This window comes from Salvia miltiorrhiza, chromosome 8 (genome assembly GCF_028751815.1).
Source record: "Salvia miltiorrhiza cultivar Shanhuang (shh) chromosome 8, IMPLAD_Smil_shh, whole genome shotgun sequence".
Taxonomy (NCBI): Eukaryota; Viridiplantae; Streptophyta; class Magnoliopsida; order Lamiales; family Lamiaceae; genus Salvia; species Salvia miltiorrhiza.
Window position 1 is genome coordinate 30,274,840 of NC_080394.1, and position 24,938 is coordinate 30,299,777.

General features: G+C 33.5%; 1 protein-coding gene and 1 non-coding gene across 2 annotated transcripts; one reads left to right on the forward strand and one right to left on the reverse strand.

Annotated features, from left to right (window-relative positions):
* Window positions 1-2,049: 2,049 nt before the first annotated feature.
* Window positions 2,050-3,089, forward strand: LOC130997615 (uncharacterized). The gene is made up of 3 exons (XM_057922993.1): window positions 2,050-2,399; window positions 2,510-2,615; window positions 2,827-3,089. The coding sequence occupies exons 1-3, from the start codon at window positions 2,364-2,366 to the stop codon at window positions 2,976-2,978; spliced, it is 294 nt and encodes a 97-aa protein (XP_057778976.1). The 5' UTR covers window positions 2,050-2,363; the 3' UTR covers window positions 2,979-3,089.
* A 7,222-nt stretch (window positions 3,090-10,311) lies between these two features.
* TRNAF-GAA (transfer RNA phenylalanine (anticodon GAA)) lies at window positions 10,312-10,384 on the reverse strand. The gene has a single exon. It is a non-coding gene; the product is annotated as a tRNA-Phe (tRNA).
* Between the last annotated feature and the right edge of the window lie 14,554 nt (window positions 10,385-24,938).

A 24,938-nucleotide genomic window follows, 5' to 3' on the forward strand; every position in this document is an offset into this window, starting at 1 on the left:
TAGGATTTTAAAGATGTTAGATGATTTCTCGCTGCAGGTTTCTCACATCTTTAGAGAAGGAAACAAGGCGGCCGATTTAATGGCTAACCAACAACGTTCGGAAGGGTGGTGGCCGCACGAGATTGAGGAGATTAGGGCTGCGGTTCGTCTTGACATGGATTCGCATAGCCATCTGCGTCAGAAACGGTAGTTGGGGCTGATGTGTGGCTGTTTGGTTCTAACCGCCCGTTTAGTTTTTTTCGTGGGGTGAGAGCCGGGATAGTTTGGGGACGATGGTTACGCCGGAGTTCCGGAAACTTTCCCTTCCGCTCTTCCCTACTTTCGTTTTGTGTTTAGACGAGTACTCTTTTTCCTTTTCACGGTTTTTCCCTCTGGGTTTTCAGTGAAAAGGTTTTAATGAGGTTCGGCCCTTAGTCTGCTCCTTCTGTGCTTTCAAGGTTTTTTTTTTTAGGTTTTTTCTTTCCTTTTTTTATATAAAATCGTCATTTAATAATATGACGAAATTTTGCTCGGATAACTATATAACAAATATTTGAAGACAATGTATTATAATATAGTATTGAAGTTGCTTTGATAATAAGAAAATTAACTGCTATAGTGTAATACTGAAGTCGAAATAATTATACTTAACGAACTAAGGCTGAATTAATTTATTGAATTAAAATAGTGAAGTTTTTTAAAAAAATATGAATCATATGATGGGACATCGATCGAAAAACTAAATAACATATACTTTATTGAATGTGATATAACAATAAGAAAATGAAGTACTATAGTGTGAGTAATGAAAAAAAAATTAAAAAAATGAATCATACGCAAGGATTTTGGTCGTAAAACTATATAACATATATATACTTAATTTGAATATATTATAATCAAGTATTGTAATCGATATGATAATAACTAAATGAACCACTATTGTGTGAGTAACAAAGTCGAAATAATTATACTCAATGAAATAAAGTTTAATTAATTAGTTGAAATTTAATTAGTGAATTTTAAAAAAAGATGAATCATATGATGCGATTTTTCTTGGAAAAGTATATAACATATACTTTATTAAAAATGATGTAAAAATAAGAGAACAAAATAATATAGTGTGAGTAATGAGAAAAAATAAAATAAAATGAATCGTAAGCATGAGATTTTGCTTGTAAAACTATATAACATATAGTTTATTAAAAGCGATACAATAATAAGAAAATGAATTAATATAGTATTAAATGTAATATAATTATTGTTGTAAATTAAGTTAAGCTTATATGTCATGAAAAATAATACTAATAAAAATAATATGCGATGATGAAGCGCAGTTTGTTGGTAAGACGCTTCTCCTCCAACTAATAGGTTGGGGGTTCGAGTCACCTAGGGGCTAGAGTGTGAGTGTATTTTTTCATTTCTTTGGTTATAATAATTTAAAAAAAAATATGTGAATATATGTTTGCTTATAGCATAAAGATATTCATTTTATATAATTGAAATATTATTTAAGTTGGAAGCAAAAATAAAGTATAGTTAATCGTACGCAGTGATTTTGCTCGAAAAACTATATAAGGAAAAAAAACCAAGAAAAAGGAAACAAAAAAAAGAAAAAAAAAGGAAACAAAATGAATGAAAAAAAAGGAAAACTATACCAGCAAAAAGAAAACCAAAAAAAAGCGAAAAAAAGGAAACAAAATGAAAGGAAAAAAAGGAAACAAATTAAACGAAAAATAAGGAATCAAAAAAGAACATAAAAAAAGGAAACAAAAAAAACCGAAAAAAAAGGAAACAATAAATAATAAAAAAAAATCATTAAATAATATGAGGGGTTAATTAGTAAATACAAAAATCCTTCTAAACCGGCCCATTTGGGTTAAATGCAAAAAAACCGGTTTTATGCAGATGTTCAGGACACCAGGTGTCCATATATCATCACCCTTATTTTTAAAAATGCAACTGGTGAAGAAAAGATGGGCCCACCCTGCTTAGTCCGTGGCGTGGGGTCCAGGTGCGCCACGTGAAGTGGGGATTACAACAAAGAACGGCTTGCTTAGTAGAATCCGCCCTAATCCCCTCGCAGCCAATCAGCAAGCATCTCCCACGTGGGGCTCTCGGCCCACAAGTTCCTGACATCACCTCCCTAATTTCTCTTTTTAAAGCCAAATAAACCGCATTTACAAAGGTGGTTGGGGTTTAAAACGGAGCATATATACTTACTCTTTCTAATCTGAATTATTGTCTTCTTTCTACATTCTCATTTCTCTACTTGTTGCTTTCGTCTTCTTGATTAATTCTCTCTCCCTACACATTTTCTGTTTGTTGATCTTCACCAAATTTGCTCAAACATAAAGTCCTTGACTTGGAGTTGGAGCTGCAGAATCATGGCATCCGAATCCTCTGCACAGTACATCCACAAGGTGCTCTCTCTCTCTCTCTCTCTCTCTCTCTCTCTCTCTCTCTCCTACACAGAGAGATATGTAGCTGGTTTGATGAGATGGAATATATATGTATATATGTATACGCGCAGATACAACACCTGATTGAAGAGTGCATAGTATTCAACTTGAACAAAGAGGAATGCATGGATGCTCTCTCCAAACATGCAAATATCAAGCCTGTTATTACTTCTACCGGTAACCACCTTTCAACATCACACTTATTACTATTATTCAAGAGATCTATCACATCCACAATCATTACCTTTGGTAACAAATTAAAGAGTTCCATGCACACATAAGATCACAAATATATATAGATGTAGGGTTGCAATGATTTTTTCAATTTTTTTGAGAAAATATGGTTCCCTGAATGAAATTTGCAATATTAATTTGTGATGAAAAATAGTGTGGAAGGAGCTGGAGAAAGAGAACAAGGAGTTCTTCGAGGCATACGCGAAGCGAAGAGAAGAAAGAGGCGCATCACAAACTGAGACAAGTGAAAGAATCCACACTACACTTTTGGATTCTTCCAAGAAAGATGACAACAATGGTCAATGATTCGATGCTTACTCCAATTATTGTTGTTTCTCTTATATATATATATATATTTAAACAATGTATGATATTTGTAGCTTGCTTTTGTTGCAATTAATGGGTTCGCATGCACTACATGTTTGTCATATATACACGCGCGTGCACGCGCACCCATGAAGATTCAAATGAGAAACCTTTCTTAAAAGGTAAACATGAGAACCATTTTAAGTCTTTGAATTATCAAGATTACTATTGATGCATCACCTTAATGGATAAATGTTGTAATTGGGTTCGAATTCTATAAAAGATAGTAATTTTTTTTCAAGTGCAGTTAGTTTTACTATCAATCCAGTGCCTTTATGCGTTCAATATTGTGTTCTCAGTTCTCATGATAAAATATAATTTTTATATTTTTTGTTTTTAAATTTTGAAGATTTACAGTAAATCCATCACTTTACGGAATGAATTCGTGACTGTAGATTCAAATTACATGGAGAGTGGAATTTCAATTTTTTTTAATTCATAAATTTTCACAACCAATTCATCATATTTTATGAAATTAATTAATATCATAAAATAAATTTGTAGCCTAATTTTTTTCCCTCTATATTAAAACTTGTCATAAATCTAATCAATATAATGCGTATATGACCTATTGTATCATCCCAATTCTTTTAGGATGTATTATCTTGAGTTGTAAATTTATCATCATGAGTAAATGAGGAATAAGAAAAGATATATGTAAAAATATTATTCTCTTCATTTTTTTTTATCTCATGTACTTTAAGGTGGAAAACATAATTTATGACATCAACTCCTTATAATATTATGATGAATTGGAATAGGAAAAAAGAGAAAAATGGGGTGTCGGAATTATTAATTTCCCCTCCTACCGAAGAAAAAATTAAAATTAAGTGGTGATTGTTTTGGAGGTAGGCGTCGAAAGTCAGAAAGTAGTAGTTATGAAGCTACCCCACCTGAAGAAGAGACGGATGTCGTGTGATGACCCTAACCCTAGCCTTTCCACTCAAATGTTATTTGCAAAGGTTGTGATGTTGGGAGATGGTCGACACGTGGCGGAGTCATGGTGGTGACTGCTGAGAGAGATGATCCGAGGGGGACCATATATGCTTCAAACTTCAAAGGAATCGACTCATCACTGTGTTTAATTTATACTCCACCCCAAATTCAGATATACACTATCACATAAATTCAGTAATTTATATATACATAACAAGAGCTGCAATGATCAGATTCATCGGAAATTAATTAATTAATAGCAGTGTTCGTTTAATATTATGTATCTAGAAATATAGTAATTGTTAAGTACGTAACATAGAAGATTCATCAATATGAGTTGTAGAATGATAATTAAAATCCAAGAAACGATAAGACTAAATCAAACACACCTTCATACTTTGCTAAATTTATAGGGATATTAATTAGAGAGATCATTAAACACCTCCAAGGCATTCATTCATTTTAATTTAAACTAATAAAGTTGCCAACAACAAAATAAGTATAAAGTTTCACGAAAAAATTTAGCAGATAAACATGATCGATCCATCGTTGAAGAAAAAATTCTAGATTATTATAGTTGAAGACGACAAATTAATTAACAATATTGTGAAGTTGGTGTCTTATTTATCGAATGAGATTCAGTGTACCACACTTTATATCTCACTTTGTGTCCCACTTTCAATTTTGTTTAATTTCTTATATATATTTTTTCCAATTCCAATTTTATATGCTTTAGTTTAATTTTGTGATAATTAACAAGGGTTTATTCCATCAATCTAGGGTATATAATTATTTTTTATCATTTAATTTCACTTTTATTATCTAATAATAGGTTGATAAATTCAAAGTCATGGTATATACTTTTTAAAAAAATTAATTTTTTGAAATAAAAATTAAATATAGTTCATAGTATTATAATAAATTTTATTTTTATAAAAAATATTTTTAAAATAATAGATATAAGCATGTCACACAGTGGCACACATAAAATTGTGGGACACTGGATCCCATCCGCTTATTTATAGATAAAACGGTTACACTAAATAACCAAATTACAAAGATATAAGGCGGGAATAAGGTTGGATCGAATGCAACACCATTTGACAATGTATGTGTTGAAAGATATGGAAAGCTACAAATGCATGAGAGAGTTTTCAAAGATGGAAGTCAACTGACATTGCTAGAACGATGGATAGTATTATTGTTAGCACGTGGATATGGCTTAAGGCTTTTTATCCTAATCGGTTCTCTTCTTCATCCCATGAGTGGTTTTTAGATCCTTTTAGCTGTCTTCTTTGAAAGATGTCTCTTAAGTTTTTTTTCAATGTTGTTTGGCTATTCTATGCTTCGTTGTGTAAAAGAATTTAGTATCCCTTGTATTCTTACTTGATCTTTATTTATATAATTATATTAATTTTACCTTTAAAAATAAGGGCATAAAATATTTGATGGAGTGTAATATCCATTAGATTAATAAAGTGAAAGGCAAGGATTGATTCTCATTTCTCATAAATCATAATATAGGGATTTTCATTGAATTCATTCTATATAGACGTAGGTTTTCGGTACTTATTTTATTTAGTCTCTCTACATATAGTTAGTTTGTCCGAATGATCATTTACTTTCCCGTCCCATTAAAAATGACTTGTATTTCATTTTGGGTTGTCCTATTATAAGTGGCTTGTTCCATAAATGATAAAATTTAACACATAAAAAGTGTAGACCCTATCACTTTTAATCTCTTCTTATTTTAAGTGTGATAAAGCAATCCCCCATTTTTAACGGGATGGAGGGAATATTTTTTTAGGCAGTATAGCTAATTTATAAACGGATCAAGACTAATGGTGACTTGATCGATACATGGATTTAATTCTAATTATACATCATTAGATGATCTAATAATAATAAAATAAGAAACCAAACTTTTTCTATTTCAACCAATTTAAAGAATTGTAATATGATAGGATCCAAAGTTCCAAACGACCCACATTTTACCTCCAAACCCTACGACCAGATAGCCGCCACCAGCCGCTACTATTATTACCTTCCAAATTTCCAATGGAAAGACAATTCAATTTCTTTTCAAGTCGAATACAAACTCATCAATCATACTTAATCTGTTCATTAATCTACTTTTCCTTTTGAGTTATCCTATTTAACTTAATATATTATTTTTTTTTGAAATAATTAATTTTAATTATAATTAATATGAGTTCACACACTTTTACATTATAATCTTAATTTTCCTAATAATCGTATGAAAAAAGAAAAAAACTAGACCAAGTAAAAAAGTGATTATTGGTAACGGCTAAATAAGAGGGTATCCAATTTGCATGATCCGACTATTATTATGTATGTGAGAGAGAAAGAGAGAGAGAAAGATTCATTTGAATTTAGGGACTTGAAGGTTAGGGATGACATAGAATTAAGAGGGTGTTTGACTAAATTTATTTTAAAAAGCTTATAATATGTTTCAAGAACTCAGAAGATGCAATTTCTTAAGAATTTATAAGTTGTCAAAGTGTTTGGATAATTAAACTTATAAGTTAGATAGAGAAAATATTAATTAGAGAGAGAAAACATAAAATAGATGAAATTAGAATGATATATGATGAAAATACAAAATTATAGTTGAATTGTTTTTATAAAACGAGTGTTGCTTATAAGATAACTAGTACGCCCCTCTCGTGCGGTGCACGGGCCATGAAATATTTATTTTATTTTAAATTTCTAAATTATATAAAAATATCATCATTTATGAATTAAATTAATTAATAACAAAAAATTATGTTAATTTAAATATTTGTATTTGATTTAAAATAGTGTATCATAATTATTTTATCAACTTAATGAGTAGGAGTATAATTTTAAATTAATTGAGTATTGTATAATAATAAATAAATTTACAGATAATTTTTTGTTATTTGATTATTATTTTCTATTAAAATTAAAATTAATAAATATTTTTATAATATTGTCTCGATATTTGTTGATAATAGTGTATCCTATTTTTTAATTAAAATTTTTAATTTAAATATTTTTGTGTTATGTTTGATAAAATAATTCAACAAATAAACTTAATATTTTTTTATATATCAAAGAAAAAGAGAAGAGAAATAAATTTTGTAGGAGGAAGAGATACAAATAGAGAAAATATAATAACAACTTGAGCTGAATAAAGAGAAAAAAAAAACAATGTAGAAAAAGAGAGGAGAGAGAAAATTAATTATTTTAAAATTTTAAATTATAATAACTTATTTATTTCAAATTCATATTTATTGAATTTGACATCAAATTGAAGATCTTATCACGATCTTTAATTTGAGATACATATCGAATATATTTTCATAAATCAAATATGAAGATTTTTAGAAAATCAAAGAAGTATGAAAAATAGATCGAAGAGAGAGAAATTTAGAATTGGAATGAGGAAAGAGAAAATTTGAAAAAAGAATGTAGATTTGTGTTCTCTTCTATTTATGCTCTTATTTGTACGTAACTTCTATCTTAGTTATTGTTTTCTCTCTCATCTCTCCCCTCTCTCTTTTAATTTCTAAAATATTGCCCTCAATTCATGTTGTAATTGCAAAAATACCATAAAATTGGTGGGAAAAAAACTGGTGTTTTATATTATATATAGATGAGAAAATAACTCGGAGTAGAGAAACTTCTTTTTTGAAAAGTTTATAAGTTCTTAAAGCTTATTTTTACATCTCATAAGCTCTTTAAAAACTTATTTTACCGAACACTTTAAAAAATTTATAAATTATGTTAAATTACTTGTAAACTCAGCCAAACACTCTTTAACAACGGACCATAGCAATAATCAAACTGCACAAAAGTCGACTGACCATAGAAAAAACAGTCCATTTACCTTTTTCAATAGGAGCCCTCGGTGGCCAACTTAGCAATTCCAACCTTGTAAATGTCTCATCCTTTTGTTAATTTTTTAATTTTGTTTATTTGTTTTATTCTTTTTAATTATTGTTTGTTTATTTATTTATTTACTTCATTATATTAATTAAAGTTTATAGTTTTTTGAATATTTTTAATTTTGCATTTTGTATTTTGATTGTTGTAATTTTTATTCTTAGTTTATAATATTTGAATTTTAGTAGTTTATTTTTTTTGGAGTTTTTTATAATTTAAATGTATGTTTAACATAATTTAAAATAGTATACTTAAAAGTAATAAAACAATTTATATAAAATATTGTGGTTGGGTGTGGAGTGGTCATTCATAAATAGGGATGACAATGGGTCGGATCTGGATTGGATCCTATAAGTACCAGATCCAGATTCGTTTTATTTTCAGAGATCCAGATCTGCCCCAAATTTATGATCCAGATCCATATCCGTTAGATCCGCAGATCTACTGTTGTATTGATTTTTAATATTTATTTATATTTTATATATTTATATGTAATATCTATATTTATGTTTAATATTTTATATTGTGTAAAGTATTAGTATTGTGTATCGATTTTTAATATTTATATTTATGTTTTATACTTAGAAAAGTAAATATAAAATATAAATAATATATGTTGAAAAAACGGATCCATGGGTCGGATTTGGGGCAGATCCCGATTTAAAAATTCAAGATTCAGATCCAGATCCGTTTTATAAATTGAGATTCAGATCCGATTCAGATCCGTCGAGTCCAAAATTTTGAGATCCAAACCTTTAAAAACGAATCCGAATTTACGAATTTGGGCTGTGTCCAATATCCATTGTCATCCCTATTGATAAACATAAAACATAAATATGATTAAGTTGGATATATATGATATTGGTGATGCGGAATAAAGAAAAATTAATTAAATATTAATTGGATGGTTGGACCGATCACTGCTAGGATATCTAAGGGGGCGTGTGGTTCCCCACTTGGGAAAGAGAAAGAAACAAAAGGGAAAGAAAATGATTCTGAAATTCTGAATTGATTTGATTTACTCTAGTAAAAGGAATTGATCGATTTCTTATGATTCTCTTTTTTCGATTATTTAGTTAAACAGACCATAATAAATTTTGACGACCGATGCGGCAGTCCAATTAAGTACGTCTGTGTTTGGATGTAAATAAATTTGGTGATAACTTGATTTTCAATATTTTGCCATCTAGATCTATCAACATTCAACAATAATCATTTTTATTTTTCACAGTAATCCCGGTTGTCACGTCCGTTTATGATGAAATAAGTAGTTACTAATTTGCATCGTGTTTGAGTATCCTAAACTTATCTCTAAGCATAAAAATAGTTTACAACTTATAAACAAAACTAGCCAATGAGATCTAGCTCAATGGTAAAGTCAAGGCATCCAAAAACTATCATTTGTTATGTAGTCGTCACGTCTGCGTACGAATTGCTTATTTGATTATATTTAAATATCTCTTGTAATTTTTTGTTTTTTTTAAAGTTGGATGTATTATATGTGCCTAACATATCGCTTGATATTGGAAAGGTTTTCTTGAGTACGTCTATAAATTAATAACAACTGTAAATATAAATCAATACAGTTGAGAAACTCTTTTAACCATTTTTTTTTTTTTTTTTGAGAATAAAACTCTTTTAACTTTTGATATAACTTCATAATTCCCATCTGTTAGTTGTGTCAGCATGATTAGCTTGTCATTTTGACAGTGACAATAGTGAGCAAGAATATGAAATATATGCCCCATTTTATTTGTATTTATTTATTTGTTTGTTTTATTATTAGGACTTGAACCAAACATCTATCATTTTTTTGAGAAAGAACCAAACATCTATCATTAAGGAAACATGCATTGTCATTTCGAAAGTAACAAGGTGAACATTCTATGGTCCTAAATTATTCGTAACATAAAAGATACATTTAGTACTACTAGCTGCGCTTGCACATTTCAAGGCTAATAATTAAACTATCCGAGGCATATATGTAAAGATATTCCAAGAAAAAAAAAAGTTAAAATCATTCAAGCATTGGTTTTTAAGATCCGATGGGACGTGGATCGCTTCAGAGAGTAATCGTTGCATAAATCAACATTTATAAAAGTGTTATTTTTAGTATTATAACGTACTACTATTTTTTTTATTTAAATAATATCACTGCATAATTATCCCATTACACTTTTAATAAAAATATTGATGACAACAACGACAACAAAAACCAATAAGAGTTGACGACCCCAGCCGGAATTATTGGATAATATGTTGGGCCAAATTTAAAGTTTAATGAAATCGGCTGAGAAAATGAGCTGGGCCTAATTTAAATTGGATAATATGATGGGCCTAATTTAAAGTTTAATAAATTTGGCTAAGAATAAATCATATTAAGTCATAAAATTTTTAAAAAATAGTATGCGGTGAACGTGGATCGAACACGTGACCTTCAGATCTTCAGTCTGACGCTCTCCCAACTGAGCTATCCCCGCAGACGATAATTATTTTATAATTTTGGTTCATGTACATTCGGATATTGATATTTGATTGAATTAAATGTATTAAACTGCATGGACTTTAACGTGAATTACATTTTGCATATATTTTCAACTTTTTCAGAAAATACATGAGCTTTACGAGCTCCATATATTTTTTAAATGGTATGCAATTCCAACTTCAAGTGAGCGGGTGGCTAAAATCTACATCAATTCATAAATATTGAGAGGAGCGACTTTGTCTTAAATGGATCTATTTTATCTTTGATTTTAATTAAATCTCAAAAACTCTCAAAATCTATAATGAGAATTAAGCCGGATATTAATTATGTATTAAAATGTTCAGTGCACCCGTGTGAGATCTGCCACCTCGCAGCGAAGCCTCCACTGTTGCGTGAGATCTGCCGCCTCGCCGTCGCCGTCCTCTCATCTCCGACTCCACACATTTCTCTTCCCCGACTCGATTTGTATGTATGCCCAGAAAGGGGGCTAGGGTTTATAGAGGGTGGCGCGGTGGTTTTCGAGAGATAGCTCATTAAATATTAATTTACAGAGGGTGGTGGCGTGGTGGTGTGGTGGTGATTTACAGGCGGTGGTGCGGTGGTTTACATGTGGTGGTGATTTACAGTCGGTGGTGCGATGAGAGGAGATTATGGGAGCGAGAGAGAGACCCTTAATTAAATTAACATTAAGTTAAATATATTGATTTACAGAGGGCGGCGCGGTGGTGCGGTGGTGATTTACATGCAGTGTTGCGGTGGTTTACACGCGGTGGTGCGGTGGTGATTTACAGGCGGTGAGAGGAGATTATGGGAGCGAGAGAGAGACCCTTAATTAAATTAACATTAAGTTAAGTATATGGGATACACAATTTACCTCAAATTTTAGTCTTCTAAATACTCGTGCCCAAAAGAAATGAGCCATAAATATTGAGACGGATGGAGTATATATCAAGAATATGCAGCATCATGTACGATGTGTTTCTTTTATGTTAAAAAAGGTTTATTTCTAATATATTTTAAAGAGACTCTAGGAGAGAAAAGTAAATTAAATATCAGATATTTGGGTTAGAGGCACAGTAAAAGGATCAACCATTGGAGATATGAAATTTCCACAGCACAAGTAAAACAGTTGAATCTCGCCAAAATAAATATAAATATATAAATAAATAACCTAATGAATCATTTTCTTCTGTTAGAAATGGATATTGGGCTCATTCCTCCCTTAAAAGGCCTTATAAGGGAGAGAGTTGCCTCACCATATAAAGTGGCTCATGCCACTATCTCCAATCCAATGTGGGACACTTTAATACAACCCCCGCACGCGCAGCATGGACTATCCCAAACGCCATCTGTTGACAACGATATTGGGGGGGCCATCATTGGATTGGGTTGGCTCTGATACCATGTTGAAATATCAACGAGAGAGAGAGTTTTGGGATTCTGAAATTATGTGAAGGAAGATTTAAGCTTCCAGATCTCTTCATTGATGTATTTATATGGAGTCTACAATATGTGTGTACACTATACACTGCATGCACTACCATGTATACAATAATTACCTCTAACTTCTTTCTTAACAGTTTTTCAGCCTAACTAACAAACTAGCTAACAGCTTTGACTAAGCTTTAACTAGATACAATTCAATACAACCCCAACTGAAATAAGACTACCCTCTTTCAATGGGAAACTTCGAGAGCAAGAGCTGAAATCTGGAAGTGGATAGAGGTTTGGTGAATATGTCTGCTACCTGATCTTCTGTGGGTACATATCGAACATCCAACTCCTTTTTAAGCACTTTGTCACGAATAAAGTGCGCATCTATTTCGATATGCTTGGTCCGTGCGTGAAGAACCGGATTTGCTGCAATGGCTGCAGCACTCTTATTATCGCACCAAATAAGAGGTGTAGCTGATATAGAGATACCCAGCTCTTGAAGTAATGACTTTATCCAGATAATTTCCACGACTGAATCTGCCAGAGATCTATATTCGGACTCGGTAGAACTGCGAGATACAACATTTTTCTTCTTAGAACTCCATGAGAGCAAATTGTTGCCAAGATAAACACAGAAACCACCAGTTGATTTTCTGTCATCGAGGGAGCCTGCCCAATCTGCATCAGCAAAGACTTGAAGATGCAGATAGTTAGAAGGAGTAAAGACTAGACTTTGAGTAATGGTGCCTTTGAGATATCTCAACAGCCTTTTGCATGCTTTCCATTGTAGTTGAGTAGGAGCTTGCATAAACTGACTTAGTTTGTTGACCATAAAAGTAATATCTGGGCGTGTGAGTGTGAGGTATTGGAGTGCACCAACCACACTCCTATAGAGAGTAGAATCAGAGAAAGCATCACTATCTGCTAGATATAATTTTGAGCTGCTGTCATAGGGAGTTGGCTGACAGTTGCTCTCGAAGAGGTTGGTTTTAGCCAACAAATCTCTGATGTATTTTGATTGATTCAACAAGAATGAGTGAGAGGATGTGCGAGTTACCTGAATTCCCAGAAAATAGTTGACTGATCCCATGCTTTTTAGAGCAAACTCTTGAGCTAAATGAGCTATAAGTTCAGCAACAAGATCAGAATCTTCCCCTGTGAGTAAAATATCATCCACATACACTAACACCAGTAGAAGTTTACCATTCTTTCTCATAAAGAATAGAGAATGATCTGAGGCTGAGAAAGTAAAACCAGATTGAATAAGAAAGTTCTTCAACCTGTCATACCAAGCCCGAGGGGCTTGTTTTAGGCCATATAGAGATTTTGTTAATTTGCAGACATGATTTGGATATTTGGCATCAATAAAACCTTCAGGCTGGTACATATACACAGGATTCTCAAGATGACCGTTGAGAAAAGCATTATTAATATCTATATGTTGAATATCCCAGTGAAAAGTAGAAGCAAGGGAGAACATAAGCCTTACAGAAACAGGTTTAATGACTGGACTGAATGTTTCTGTGAAGTCAACACCTGCTCTTTGTTGGAAACCTTTGGCAACCAATCTAGCTTTTAACCTGTCAAGAGAGCCATCTGCATGTTTCTTAACTCTGAACACCCACTTACATTGTATGACATTAAGATCGTCAAAGTAAGGTACAAGTTCCCATGTTGATTTATCAATAATGGCTTTGAACTCCTGCTCCATAGCTTTAAGCCAAAGAGGTTCTTGAAGGGAAGCAGAGGCAGAAATAGGTTCAATGATTGTAACAACAGTGTCACCAGTTTGTCTATCAGTGTGAGCAAAAAATGCTTTGGGTTTGTGTATGCCATGTTTTGCTCTGGTTTGCATATGATGAGTGTTGACAGGAGCCATGTTTAGTGGTGGTGAGGGTGGGGTTGGAGATAGAGATGGAGAAGGTGTTTGTAAAGGAGAATTATTGTTGGAAGAAGCAGATCTAGCAGGGGAAGTTATAGGTGTAGGAGTGTGGGTTAAAGCAGGCAGTGGTTGTGGGATAGGCTGAGAGAGACAGGAAGGAGCAGCTATAGGTATACCAGGAGCATCATCATGAGAAACTGAAGATATAGGAAATAGTTGGGGATAGGGAAATTCACTCTCATTGAATAGGACAGACCTAGCAATATATAACCTGCCCCAGGGATGAAGACATCTATATCCTTTGTGAGAGAGACTATAACCAAGGAAGAGACATTTTGATGATCTGAACTGGAGTTTAGATGAGTTATAAGGTCTGAGCAGGGGAAAACAACTACAACCAAAGACTTTGAGCATTGTATAATCAGGAGAAACTTGAAAAAGTTTTTGATATGGAGAGATATTTTGAAGAGTAGGTGTAGGCAGACTGTTAATGAGAAAAACTGTTGTAGCAAAGGCATCCCACCAGTGTGTATAGGGTAATTTGGCTGAGGCTAGAAGAGTAAGACCTAGCTCAGTAATATGCCTATGCTTTCGTTCTGACTTGCCATTTTGTTGATGAGTATGTGGACAAGGATGTCTAAATGTGATGCCTAACTCATCTAACAGCTTTTGTAGAGACCTATACTCCCCCCCCCCAATCAGATTGAAGACACTTGATATGAGTGTTAAATTGTCTTTCCACAAATGTATTAAATCGAACAAATGTTGCATAAACTTCAGACTTTGTTTGTAGAGGATATATCCAAGTGAACCTAGTATAGTCATCTATAAAATGAATGTAGTATTTATAATTTTCAGTAGAAGAAGTAGAACTAGGACCCCAGACATCAGTGTGAATCAATTGAAAAGGTGCAGAGGTTTTTATATCAAGTGAAGGGAAGTTGATACAATGAATTTTCCCTACTGCACAATCATCACAGAAAGTACTTTTAGAAGTAGGTAGCTTCATTGCTTTTAATGCAGAGTTTAGAACAGCAGTACATGGGTGACCTAGTCTACTGTGCCACAAGTTGGCAGTATTGACTTTATTAGCTAAAAAACAAGTAGATTGTGGTGACCTGACTTGAGAGTTGGTGTTAGCTGACGAAGAAGAGAGATCCAACTGGTATAATCCATCTTTAAGCTTGCCTTCCAACAGGATGTTGTGTGTTTGTTTGTCCTTTACACAACAATAGGTAGAGTGAAATTCAAGATACACATTATTATCATGTGTAAACCTAGAAATACTCAACAAACTTTTGGTTATATCAGGTACATAGAGCACATTACTGAGCACTAGATCTTTATTTGAAGCAGAAACAGGGATTTGACTAGAGCCTATATGAGTTATTTGAAGTTGAGAACCATTACCTACAATGAGAGTTTCATTTCCAAGATAGGGAGAGTTAAGCTGCAGATTATTGAAATCGGATGTGACATGAGCAGAAGCTCCAGTGTCCAGATACCACTCAGAGTTAGAAGAGTTGGTGTTTGCTGCTGAAATAGTGTAAGCTGTGGGAGAGGTGGTTTGAGTCATGGTGGAGGGAGAAGCGATTTGTGGTGATGAGGAGTGAGTATTTTCAGTAGTGGAGAAGTTTGCTTGTGGAGTGGAAGGTGGAATTGATTCAGGACCAGTAAAACTGACATCAAACCTGCGAAAACATTTCAAAGTAGTGTGATTAGTTTTACCACACAATTGACAAGCCGGTTTGTTGTTGTAACCACCATTTGATCCACCACCGCCTCTGCCACCTCGGTTTCCAGTGCCTCTGCCACCTCGGCCACGACCTCTGGTACCTTGATTCTGTACAAAGTTTGCAGTATATATAGTATTAGCCTGAGTTGAAAAACCAGATTGAGAGATATGTCCACTGGCAATAGCTTGATTTTGGATGCGAATCTCATGAGTTTGTAAGGCAAATTGGAGTTCGTGAATTGTTAATTCTTCACATCTTGACTGGAGAAAGACACTGATGCTCTCAAACTCTGGTCCAAGACCAGCTAGAACATGTGTGACTAGATCTGCTTCAGAGATTGGTTGACCAATGCTGTAGAGTTGATCGGAAATATCTCTGAACTTGAGAATGTAGTCATCGATGGAGGAGCTGCCTTTCTTCATTGTTTGGAGTTGAAATCGGAGCTGCATAGCTCTGGCTTTTGATTGCGATTGAAATAGCTTTTCAAACGCTAGCCAAATTTCAGCAGACGAAGTGCATCTGCCAACATAGCCAACCATAGAAGGTGATATAGAGGCTAAGATCCAGCTGAAAACGAATTGGTCGCGCCGGATCCAAGTGAGATACAATGGATTTTGAATAGCTTCAGAAGATTGAGTTTCGAGATATTCTGATGGAGCAGATCCGATCTGTAGAACATCTTTAAAATCGAAAGCACGAGCAGTTGCTGCAACTTGCGCTTTCCAGAAGCTATAATTGCTTCGATCTAACTTCACGCTTATTGGATGAAGTTGAGGAAGTTGGGGAATAATTGCGATTGAACTTTCAGATGTAGAATCCATGAATAGAGTTTGAGAAGAGATGTTTATGGAAGCATAGAGTGATTTGATGAGCGGAAGAGTGAAAGGATCGAGAAAAAAAATCAGCTCGATACCATGTTGAAATATAAACGAGAGAGAGAGTTTTGGGATTCTGAAATTATGTGAAGGAAGATTTAAGCTTCCAGATCTCTTCATTGATGTATTTATATGGAGTCTACAATATGTGTGTACACTATACACTGCATGCACTAGCATGTATACAACCTCTAACTTCTTTCTTAACAGTTTTTCAGCCTAACTAACAAACTAGCTAACAGCTTTGACTAAGCTTTAACTAGATACAATTCAATATCTTCATAATGAAACCAAGACCCAAATTCTACATGAGACAAACATGATCTTTTGTTCAAAAAGAACTAAACTTAATAGATAAATCTTTTCCATCATCCCTTCATTCTTTCCACCTCCAACACTTGCCAACCATTCAAAGAAATACACCTTAACCTAGAACCTGAAGCTAACATGAGATTTATATATATTCATAAAAATATGCTTGCACGTGTATTTTATATTCGGTCCTCCGATTGCATTGGCTATTGGTGCTAAATTTGTTCCAATGAGCAAGCATGGTAAATAATTGTATTGTGGTCATATGAATATGGAAAAATCCAATAATTATAAATCACAATACAAATTGATTCTTATTGTTCTCCAATATCCGGTCTCTAGCATTGACACAAGATTCTTGTGCATACTTTTAAACCACTTAATGAGGCACACATTAACCAAAAGTTTAGAGGGCATATATTAACCTTTCTAGATATTAGCCACTGCATCTCTGTCTTATTATTATGAATTCAATATACAACAAACAAGTGCCTGGTTAGAGTAAAAAAAGATTTTGAAAATCTTTACAATATTCCCTTTAAAATAAGTGAGCTAAGACTAAATTCTCTATTTCACAATAAATTCTATACAAAATTGTCAATTATCAAATATCTTTCGTCTTATTAAAAAATGTATTGAAATGGTTAATGAAGACACATACAAAGCATAAACTTGCAGGATCTATGGCCTATTTTTTCCAAATAAAATAAATTCCTAGGATAAAGATATGTTCATGAGATGACATCACATGTCATTGCTAACCAACAACGTGAACCATGAGAAGGATCAGGTGTCCTAAAAATTTTCAGATTTCCTACCGACTCAAACAATAAAATGCACATGGGCAATCCAATAAAAGTAATTATAGAAAGACAGATCGACTCTTACCCATCTCGATATCATCATCATCATCATCAAAAATATAATTTATGTGAAGGTTATATTTGTATTATTATGGCAGTGTTTTTCATACAATTTACTCATATTTCTTACGCATACCTCAATTTATCATTACAAAAGGAATGGTGCCGCAAACGTAAAAGATTCACCCAAACTCAATAAAATTAAAATCAAATGAAAGACGCATGCAACTCTAAAATGGATTAACTTAAAATTTTCAGTTTATCATTACAAAATGAATGGTGCAACAAACGTAAAAGAATAAAACAAATCAAAAACTAGAATTCGGTATAATTTAGAGGGCACACATTAATTAAGATGAAGATACTATCATACAGTATGAGACTCAACTAAACATTCATATCTTATTATGAATATTGTGATGCTTATATTGAATAACATTTAAGTTAGTATATATTCAAGTTAATTTAATATCCATGGCATAATATAAATTATGCATCTAGCTCTGACTTTAACTCCAAAAATTAGGAAGCAAAAAAGTCCAGAAAGTATAATAGAATAGATAAACTATGAAAGTTCCATAACAAATGCAGCAAACTCGGTTAGTAGATTAACCTTCAATATAGCGAGATCGTCCTTTGCATGATCAACACCAATTAACTTATCCTCAAAGTTCTTCCATAGACGAGGAAAAATTAAGAAAAAGAAAAATAAGGGAAATCAACAAGAAAAAAAGAAGTTGGAATGGCTGTAAATAGCAGTTTAGGAAGCAAAACATTATACATATGTCCTATTGAGTAAAAATTCAACCTTTGGGCTGTAGTTTGTACACAAAAGTTTGTACATATGTCCTATTGACTAAATGAATCACAATTCAATATTAGCTATTTCATGAATCATGACAAATAAATTAAACAAGTATTATCTTCGAATACAAAAGAAAACACAACCTAAGAAAATTAAAAATTAAAAAAAGACGCAGACAACTCTAAAATGGATTAATTTTAACTTTTCAGTTTATCATTACAAAATGAATGGTGCAGGAGGGATGGCAATCTACCCGCGGGTAGCGGGTATCCGCGAAAACCCGCACCCATTAGGGTAGGGTTTGGATACCATTTGATATCCACGGATAGTTTCGTGGGTGCAATTCACTATCCATTTAGTTCGTGGGTATGGGTTTGGATACTTACTATCCATACCCGCGAAACCCGTTTACCCGCCAAAAATACCCGCTAATTATCCGTCAATTACCCGTCAAATATCCACAAAAAAATTCATAAAATATGGGCCTTGAATATATATTTTAAGGTTATGGGCTAGCATATTATATTTGAAAATAGGCCCAAATAAAAATTGAAGGTATGTAAATTTATAATTATAATTAATCTTTTATTTCATATATCTAATGTAAATAATTACTTATTTCATAGGTCAAGGAAAGAATGGAAGCTTTTGGACTTGTCTTGAAGATGATGAAGAAGAGTTCAATGAAGAGGGTTCTATTTCTACTGTCGAGCAATTATAGACATTGTTCTTTGTTGGATTTTATATTTTAGTTGATGAATTTGAACATTGTTCTTTGTGAATTTGAATTTAAACATTGTTCTTTGTGGATTTGAACTATGATATTTGTGTTGATTTTTTTTTTTCTATTAAATTTGTTGTAAATTAATATTTAAATTCTATTTCGTGGGTATCCAGCGGATAGTAGGTATCCGGCGGATAACGGGTATCTGTCGGATAGTGGGTGACGGATACCCGTCGGATAGCGGGTTTCGCGGATACCCGACGGGTAGTGGGTATCCGCGGGTAGTGGGTTTGGATACCATTTGATATCCATGGATAGTTTCGTGGGTAGCAACCACTATCCATTTAGTTCGTGGGTATGGGTATGGATAGTCACTATCCATACCCATCGTACCCGATTGCCATCCCTAGGTGCAGCAAACATAAAAGAATAAAACTAACTGAAAACTGAAATTGTTTGCCTAAGCATTGACGAACAACTATTTTCCTCTCGTCGGCATCGGCATCTATAACTTGAGTGGCTTGGGAGGAGGGGGGTCTGTGGTAGACAGTGTAGATGAATATTTTGCAAATTTGAAAATTTATATAAAAAATCAAGGTGTACAGATACATGGGAAAGATTAAATTATGGTAGGCAGATTTGTCATTCCAAGACTATCACTCCCAAAATTACTTACCTCCAAGTATTAATTCATGAATATGTAGCTGTTGTGGGCAAGAGATGTTGATGAATGACGCAGCCATGGATGAAGCAACTCCCAAATTTGTGTCGTCGATATTGAAAAAGAGATTGACTGAATCACAGAATGAAAACTAGGCCTGGGAATCGGGTCGGGTTCGGGTACCCTACCCGAAAAAATCGGGTACCCGAACCCGAAAATCACAAAAACCCTATACCCGATCCCGACCCCGAAAACGAAATCGGGTACCCGAATACCCGACTCGGGTACCCGAGTCGAGTATTCGGGTACCCGAAATTACCCGGTCTCTTTCTCCCTCAATCTTTCAATGCGTCGTGTTTGGCTTCAGCACACTCTTAAAACTTTCTCAGATCCATTAATCCCCATTAATCTCCCTCAATCTTTCTCCCTCAATCGTTCAATGCGTCTTTCTGCATCAGAATTTTTTTATAATCACACAGATCCATTAATCCCCACTAAATAAATTCGAAAACTGTTTAAAAAAAAAAGAAGAAGAAGAAGAAGAAGCGAGGGTTGCGGTGGGAGTTGCGACGACGGCGGGACTGCACCTGCACGGCTGCGGCGGCGACGATTGCTGACTGGGGACACGGGCGGCAGCGGCGGCGGCGAACGGCGAGGCGATTGCTGACTGGGGACACGGGCGAGGGTTGCGGTGGGAGTTGCGGCGACGGCGGGGCTGGACTCTGGTGTGGGCGAGGGGCGGGGCGGCCGGGCTGGCGAGGAGCGAGGGGCTGGCGGCGAGGAGCGAGGGGCTCGCGAAGGAAGAAGGGAAATAGGGAAACTGGGAAAGGAAGGATAATTAAGGGAAATAAGGAATTAGGGGAAATTGGGGAATTGAAGACTTGAAGTCAACCGACTTCAATTTCAAATTTTTAAAATTAAATTTAATTATATAATTTAAATACATTTAATTAAAAAATCGGGTATTTCGGGTATATCCGATACCCGATCGGGTATACCCGATACCCGATTTTTTAACACCCTAAATACCCGAACCCGAACCCGACCCCTAATTTTTTGGGTATAGGGTACTCGATACCCGATTTTTTCGGGTCGGGTATCGGATACCCGATTACCCGATCCCGAAATTCCCACCCCTAATGAAAACGTTGATCCATTTATATTGAGAGAAAGATTGACTGAATCATAGAATAAAATATAGGTCACAGAATAGAAACGATGATTGATTGATATTGAGAGAAAAATGGTCGGCTATAGAATAAAATGGAGGTAAGTTACGGAACATAGAATAACGTGTTGTAAACTATAGATAAGGGGAAAAGAAGAGAGAATAGCCTAAGGGAATAAATATGCAGGTGCCTATTATTATGAGGACTAAATGCCTCTATTTATAGGGAGATACAGTGCTAGGGGTAGTTCATAATGCATTATTCTAACATAATTAATTCAACAATTTATCATTCATATCTCCCCTAATGCCGAAAAAAGTTTAAGTTGGATTATTAAATCAAAGTATCAATATATAAATTGATCCTCAATTATTAGCTCTATATTTGTAGTTTTCACAAAGAAACTGTATACATATAATTTTGGTAGAGCTATAGATACGTTTGAATGGTGATAAAATGATTTAGTAGATGAGAAATCCTCTTCAGGAGGTATTTTAATATAATAGTGGAAATTTAAAATACCTTATTCCTTAAGTTATATGTGAAAAATGCCATCTTTTATAAACATAAGCATTCTATGCCCTATTATTTAAATACCCTTTGATGTTGATGGGTTTGCTTGATTTTTTGTGAAAGTCTTACATATTTGACCGATTTGACAGCTATCAGTCATAAAAGTCAATGATTTGACAACTATCAGTCAAAAATGCATATGACCGGTGGGTGGCTTAGATCATGTAGCCGGTCGGGCCACCCAGATCATGTGTCTGGCCGCTAAAATCATGTGTGCCGGCTATATGATCTAGCCACCCACCGGTCATATGTACTCTTGACTGATAGTTGTCAAATCGTTGACTTTTATGACTGATAGCTGTCAAATCGGTCAAATGTATAAGACTTTCACAAATAACCAAACAAACCCATCAACATCAAAGGGTAAGATAGGTACTTCATATAATTTAGGTATAAAATGCTTAAGTTTATAAAGTAGGATATTTTTCATATACAACATAAGGATTATGGCATTTTTGCCTATTAACACTTTTAACAACGTGCTAATTGTAATGGAGACGACCCAAATACTCAAGCTTTAAATAATTTTATAATTATTTGAGTATATGAATTTGAAATTAATCACAACATGATTATTGGGTAAAATAATAAATAATACTCCCTCCGTCCCATTGGGCTTGTCCCATTTGGTTTCGACACGGTTATTAAGGTGAGCATTAGTAGTGTTAAGTGTGTAGATAAAGTAGGAGAGAGAAGGTGATAAAGTGATAAAGTAGGAGGGTTATTTATAGAAATGGGACAAGATCAATGAGACAAACAAAAAATGAATACGGGACAAGATCAATGAGACGGAGGGAGTATATAATTATTCAATACTCATGGGGAAATCAATGAAACTCTCTCGGAGCCCTTACAAAAATAATACTCCCTCTGTCCCATTACAAATATCTCATTACTTTTGGGCACGAAAATTAAAGAATATGTAATTAGTAGATAAAGTGAGTTAGTGGAGAGATAAAAATAAATTAGAATTTATAAAAGTACGTAGAGAGAGAGAGAGAGAGAGAGAGAGAGAGAGAGAGAGGACTGATTAGTTAATTAATATTTTAATTATTTGCCAAAAATAAATGAGACATTTGTAATGGGACGTAAGGAGTATCATTTTTCAATTGTATTACCCCTATTTTCAATAAAAGTTCAAAAACAATTGAATTGAGAAGAATATTTACTCTTCAAGAGCTTGTAATATATTTAATTGTCATGTATATGATTCTTTTTCCATCAAAACATTATAAATTTATCCTATTGAGTACAAATTCAACCTTCAGGCCTGTACACAGTAATGAAATCAAGAATATTATCAAATAGTATTTTTTATTGACTAAATGGATCACAATTCAATATTAGCTATTTCATGACAAATAAATCGAACAAATATTATCTGATGAATCAAAAATCAACACCTAACTATAAAACGATAAACGACTCGAGGATTTACGTGGTTCGATCGTTAGATCTACATCCACAAATGAGGGTTTTGGGTCTTTCACTATATTCTTGGAGAGTGTTTACATTTACAACTTGAGAATGAAAGAATGACTCCCTTTTCTAACTTATCTAACTTAACTTATGAGTAAAAAATGAATGACCCCTATTTATATGTTATTAAGTGAGCTTGGCCCATTTCACCTCTAAGGTTCATTTATCTAAATAATCAGGCTTAAGCCCTTATTACATGAGTCTTGAGCTTGAAGCCGAGTCGTTGAGCTGCCAAGATAATTCCCGATTGATAAGGTTAGCCCTGTCAAGTCAGTGCTGCACAAAATATTTGAAATAATAATATTAATATCAATAATAATAATAATAATATAAAAGAAATATTTCAACCATGTTAATTGCACAACATTGATGCAGAGTTTACTTCTTATCAGTTTTTGGGGCTTGGAGGTGGGCTGATTCTCGCCGGGAACTTTTTGGCTAAGAAAAGTGAAGAACTCTGTTACCGGAAACTGGAAAATTGGAGGATCTTTTTTTTCGATGAACAGTAACTAAAAAATAGTAAAATACTCACACCTTAGCTCAATTTCCCACAGACGGCGCCAGTTGATGAATCAAAAATCAACACCTAACTATAAAACGATAAACGACTCGAGGATTTACGTGGTTCGATCGTTAGATCTACATCCACGGATGAGGGTTTTGAGTCTTTCACTATATTCTTGGAGAGTGTTTACATTTACAACTTGAGAATGAAAGAATGACTCCCTTTTCTAACTTATCTAACTTAACTTATGAGTAAAAAATGAATGACCCCTATTTATATGCTATTAAGTGAGCTTGGCCCATTACACCTCTAAGGCCCATTTGTCTAAATAATCAGGCTTAAGCCCTTATTACATGAGTCTTGAGCTTGAAGCCGAGTTGTTGAGCTGCCAAGATAATTCCTGATTGATAAGGTTAGCCCTGTCAAGTCAGTACTGCACAAAATATTTGAAATAATAATATTAACATCAATAATAATAATAATAATATAAAAGAAATATTTCAGCCATGTTAATTGCACATCATTGATGCAGAGTTTACTCCTCATCATTATCTTCAAATACAAAAGCAACCAGAACCCAAGAAAATTAAAATCAAATAAAAGACGCCATCAACTCTAAAATGGATTAACTTTAACTTTTCAGGTTATTATCAATAAATGAGTGGTGCAGCAAATGTAAAAGAATAAAACTAATTGAAAAACTAAAATTGTTTACCTAGGCATTGACGAACAACTATTTTCCTTTTGTCGGCGTAGGCGTATGTAATTTGAGTGGCTTGGGGGGGGGGGTTGTGGTAGACGGTGCAGATGAATATTTTGCAAATTCGAAAATTTATATCAAAAAGCAAAAGGGAGAGATATATGGGAAAAATGAAATTAGGGTAGACAGATTTGTCTTTCCAAGTCCATCAATCCCAAAATTACTTACCTCCAAATATTGATTTATGAATATGTAATTGTTGTGGGCAAGATATGTTCATGAATGATGCGGTCATAGATGAAGCAACTCTCAAATTTGTGTTATTATATGATAGATAGATTCTATTGTTTGATTGAAGCACACAATAGAAATTTGAAAACGTGATTTTAATTTTAATAATTTTCACTAAACTTGGCGATCGTAGTTTTTTTTTTCTTTTCTTTCGACTGCACAAAAGTAATATTCTCCATAATATCCTATTTTATTTTATATTGTGAATATTAATTTAGTCCCACTATAAGTGGCTTGTTTCTATAAATGAAAAAATTTAACCCTTAAAAATGTGTAGACCCTATCACTTTTAACTAATTTACATATTTTCCTTAATTCTCGTACCGAAAAGTTTTGAGTCACTTATACTGGGATTGTGTAATATCAATGTAATAATAGTAATTGATTTAGTTTCTATTAAATGTCTTTAATTTTAAAATATAAATTTCACACATTTATATTATTTAAATATATATTTATTTAAATAATTAAGGCTCTAATAATAATTTTAAATTATATATAAAATAGAACACTGAGATATTTGGTTAAGAAGTTGGACAA

Bases quoted from the DNA above. Each gene is read 5' to 3' on its own strand.
- LOC130997615 (XM_057922993.1), top strand. From the start codon at position 2,364: ATGGCATCCGAATCCTCTGCACAGTACATCCACAAG. The intron at 2,400-2,509 runs GTGCTCTCTCTC...GTATACGCGCAG, and splicing joins CTGCACAGTACATCCACAAG to ATACAACACCTGATTGAAGA. The intron at 2,616-2,826 runs GTAACCACCTTT...GATGAAAAATAG, and splicing joins GCCTGTTATTACTTCTACCG to TGTGGAAGGAGCTGGAGAAA.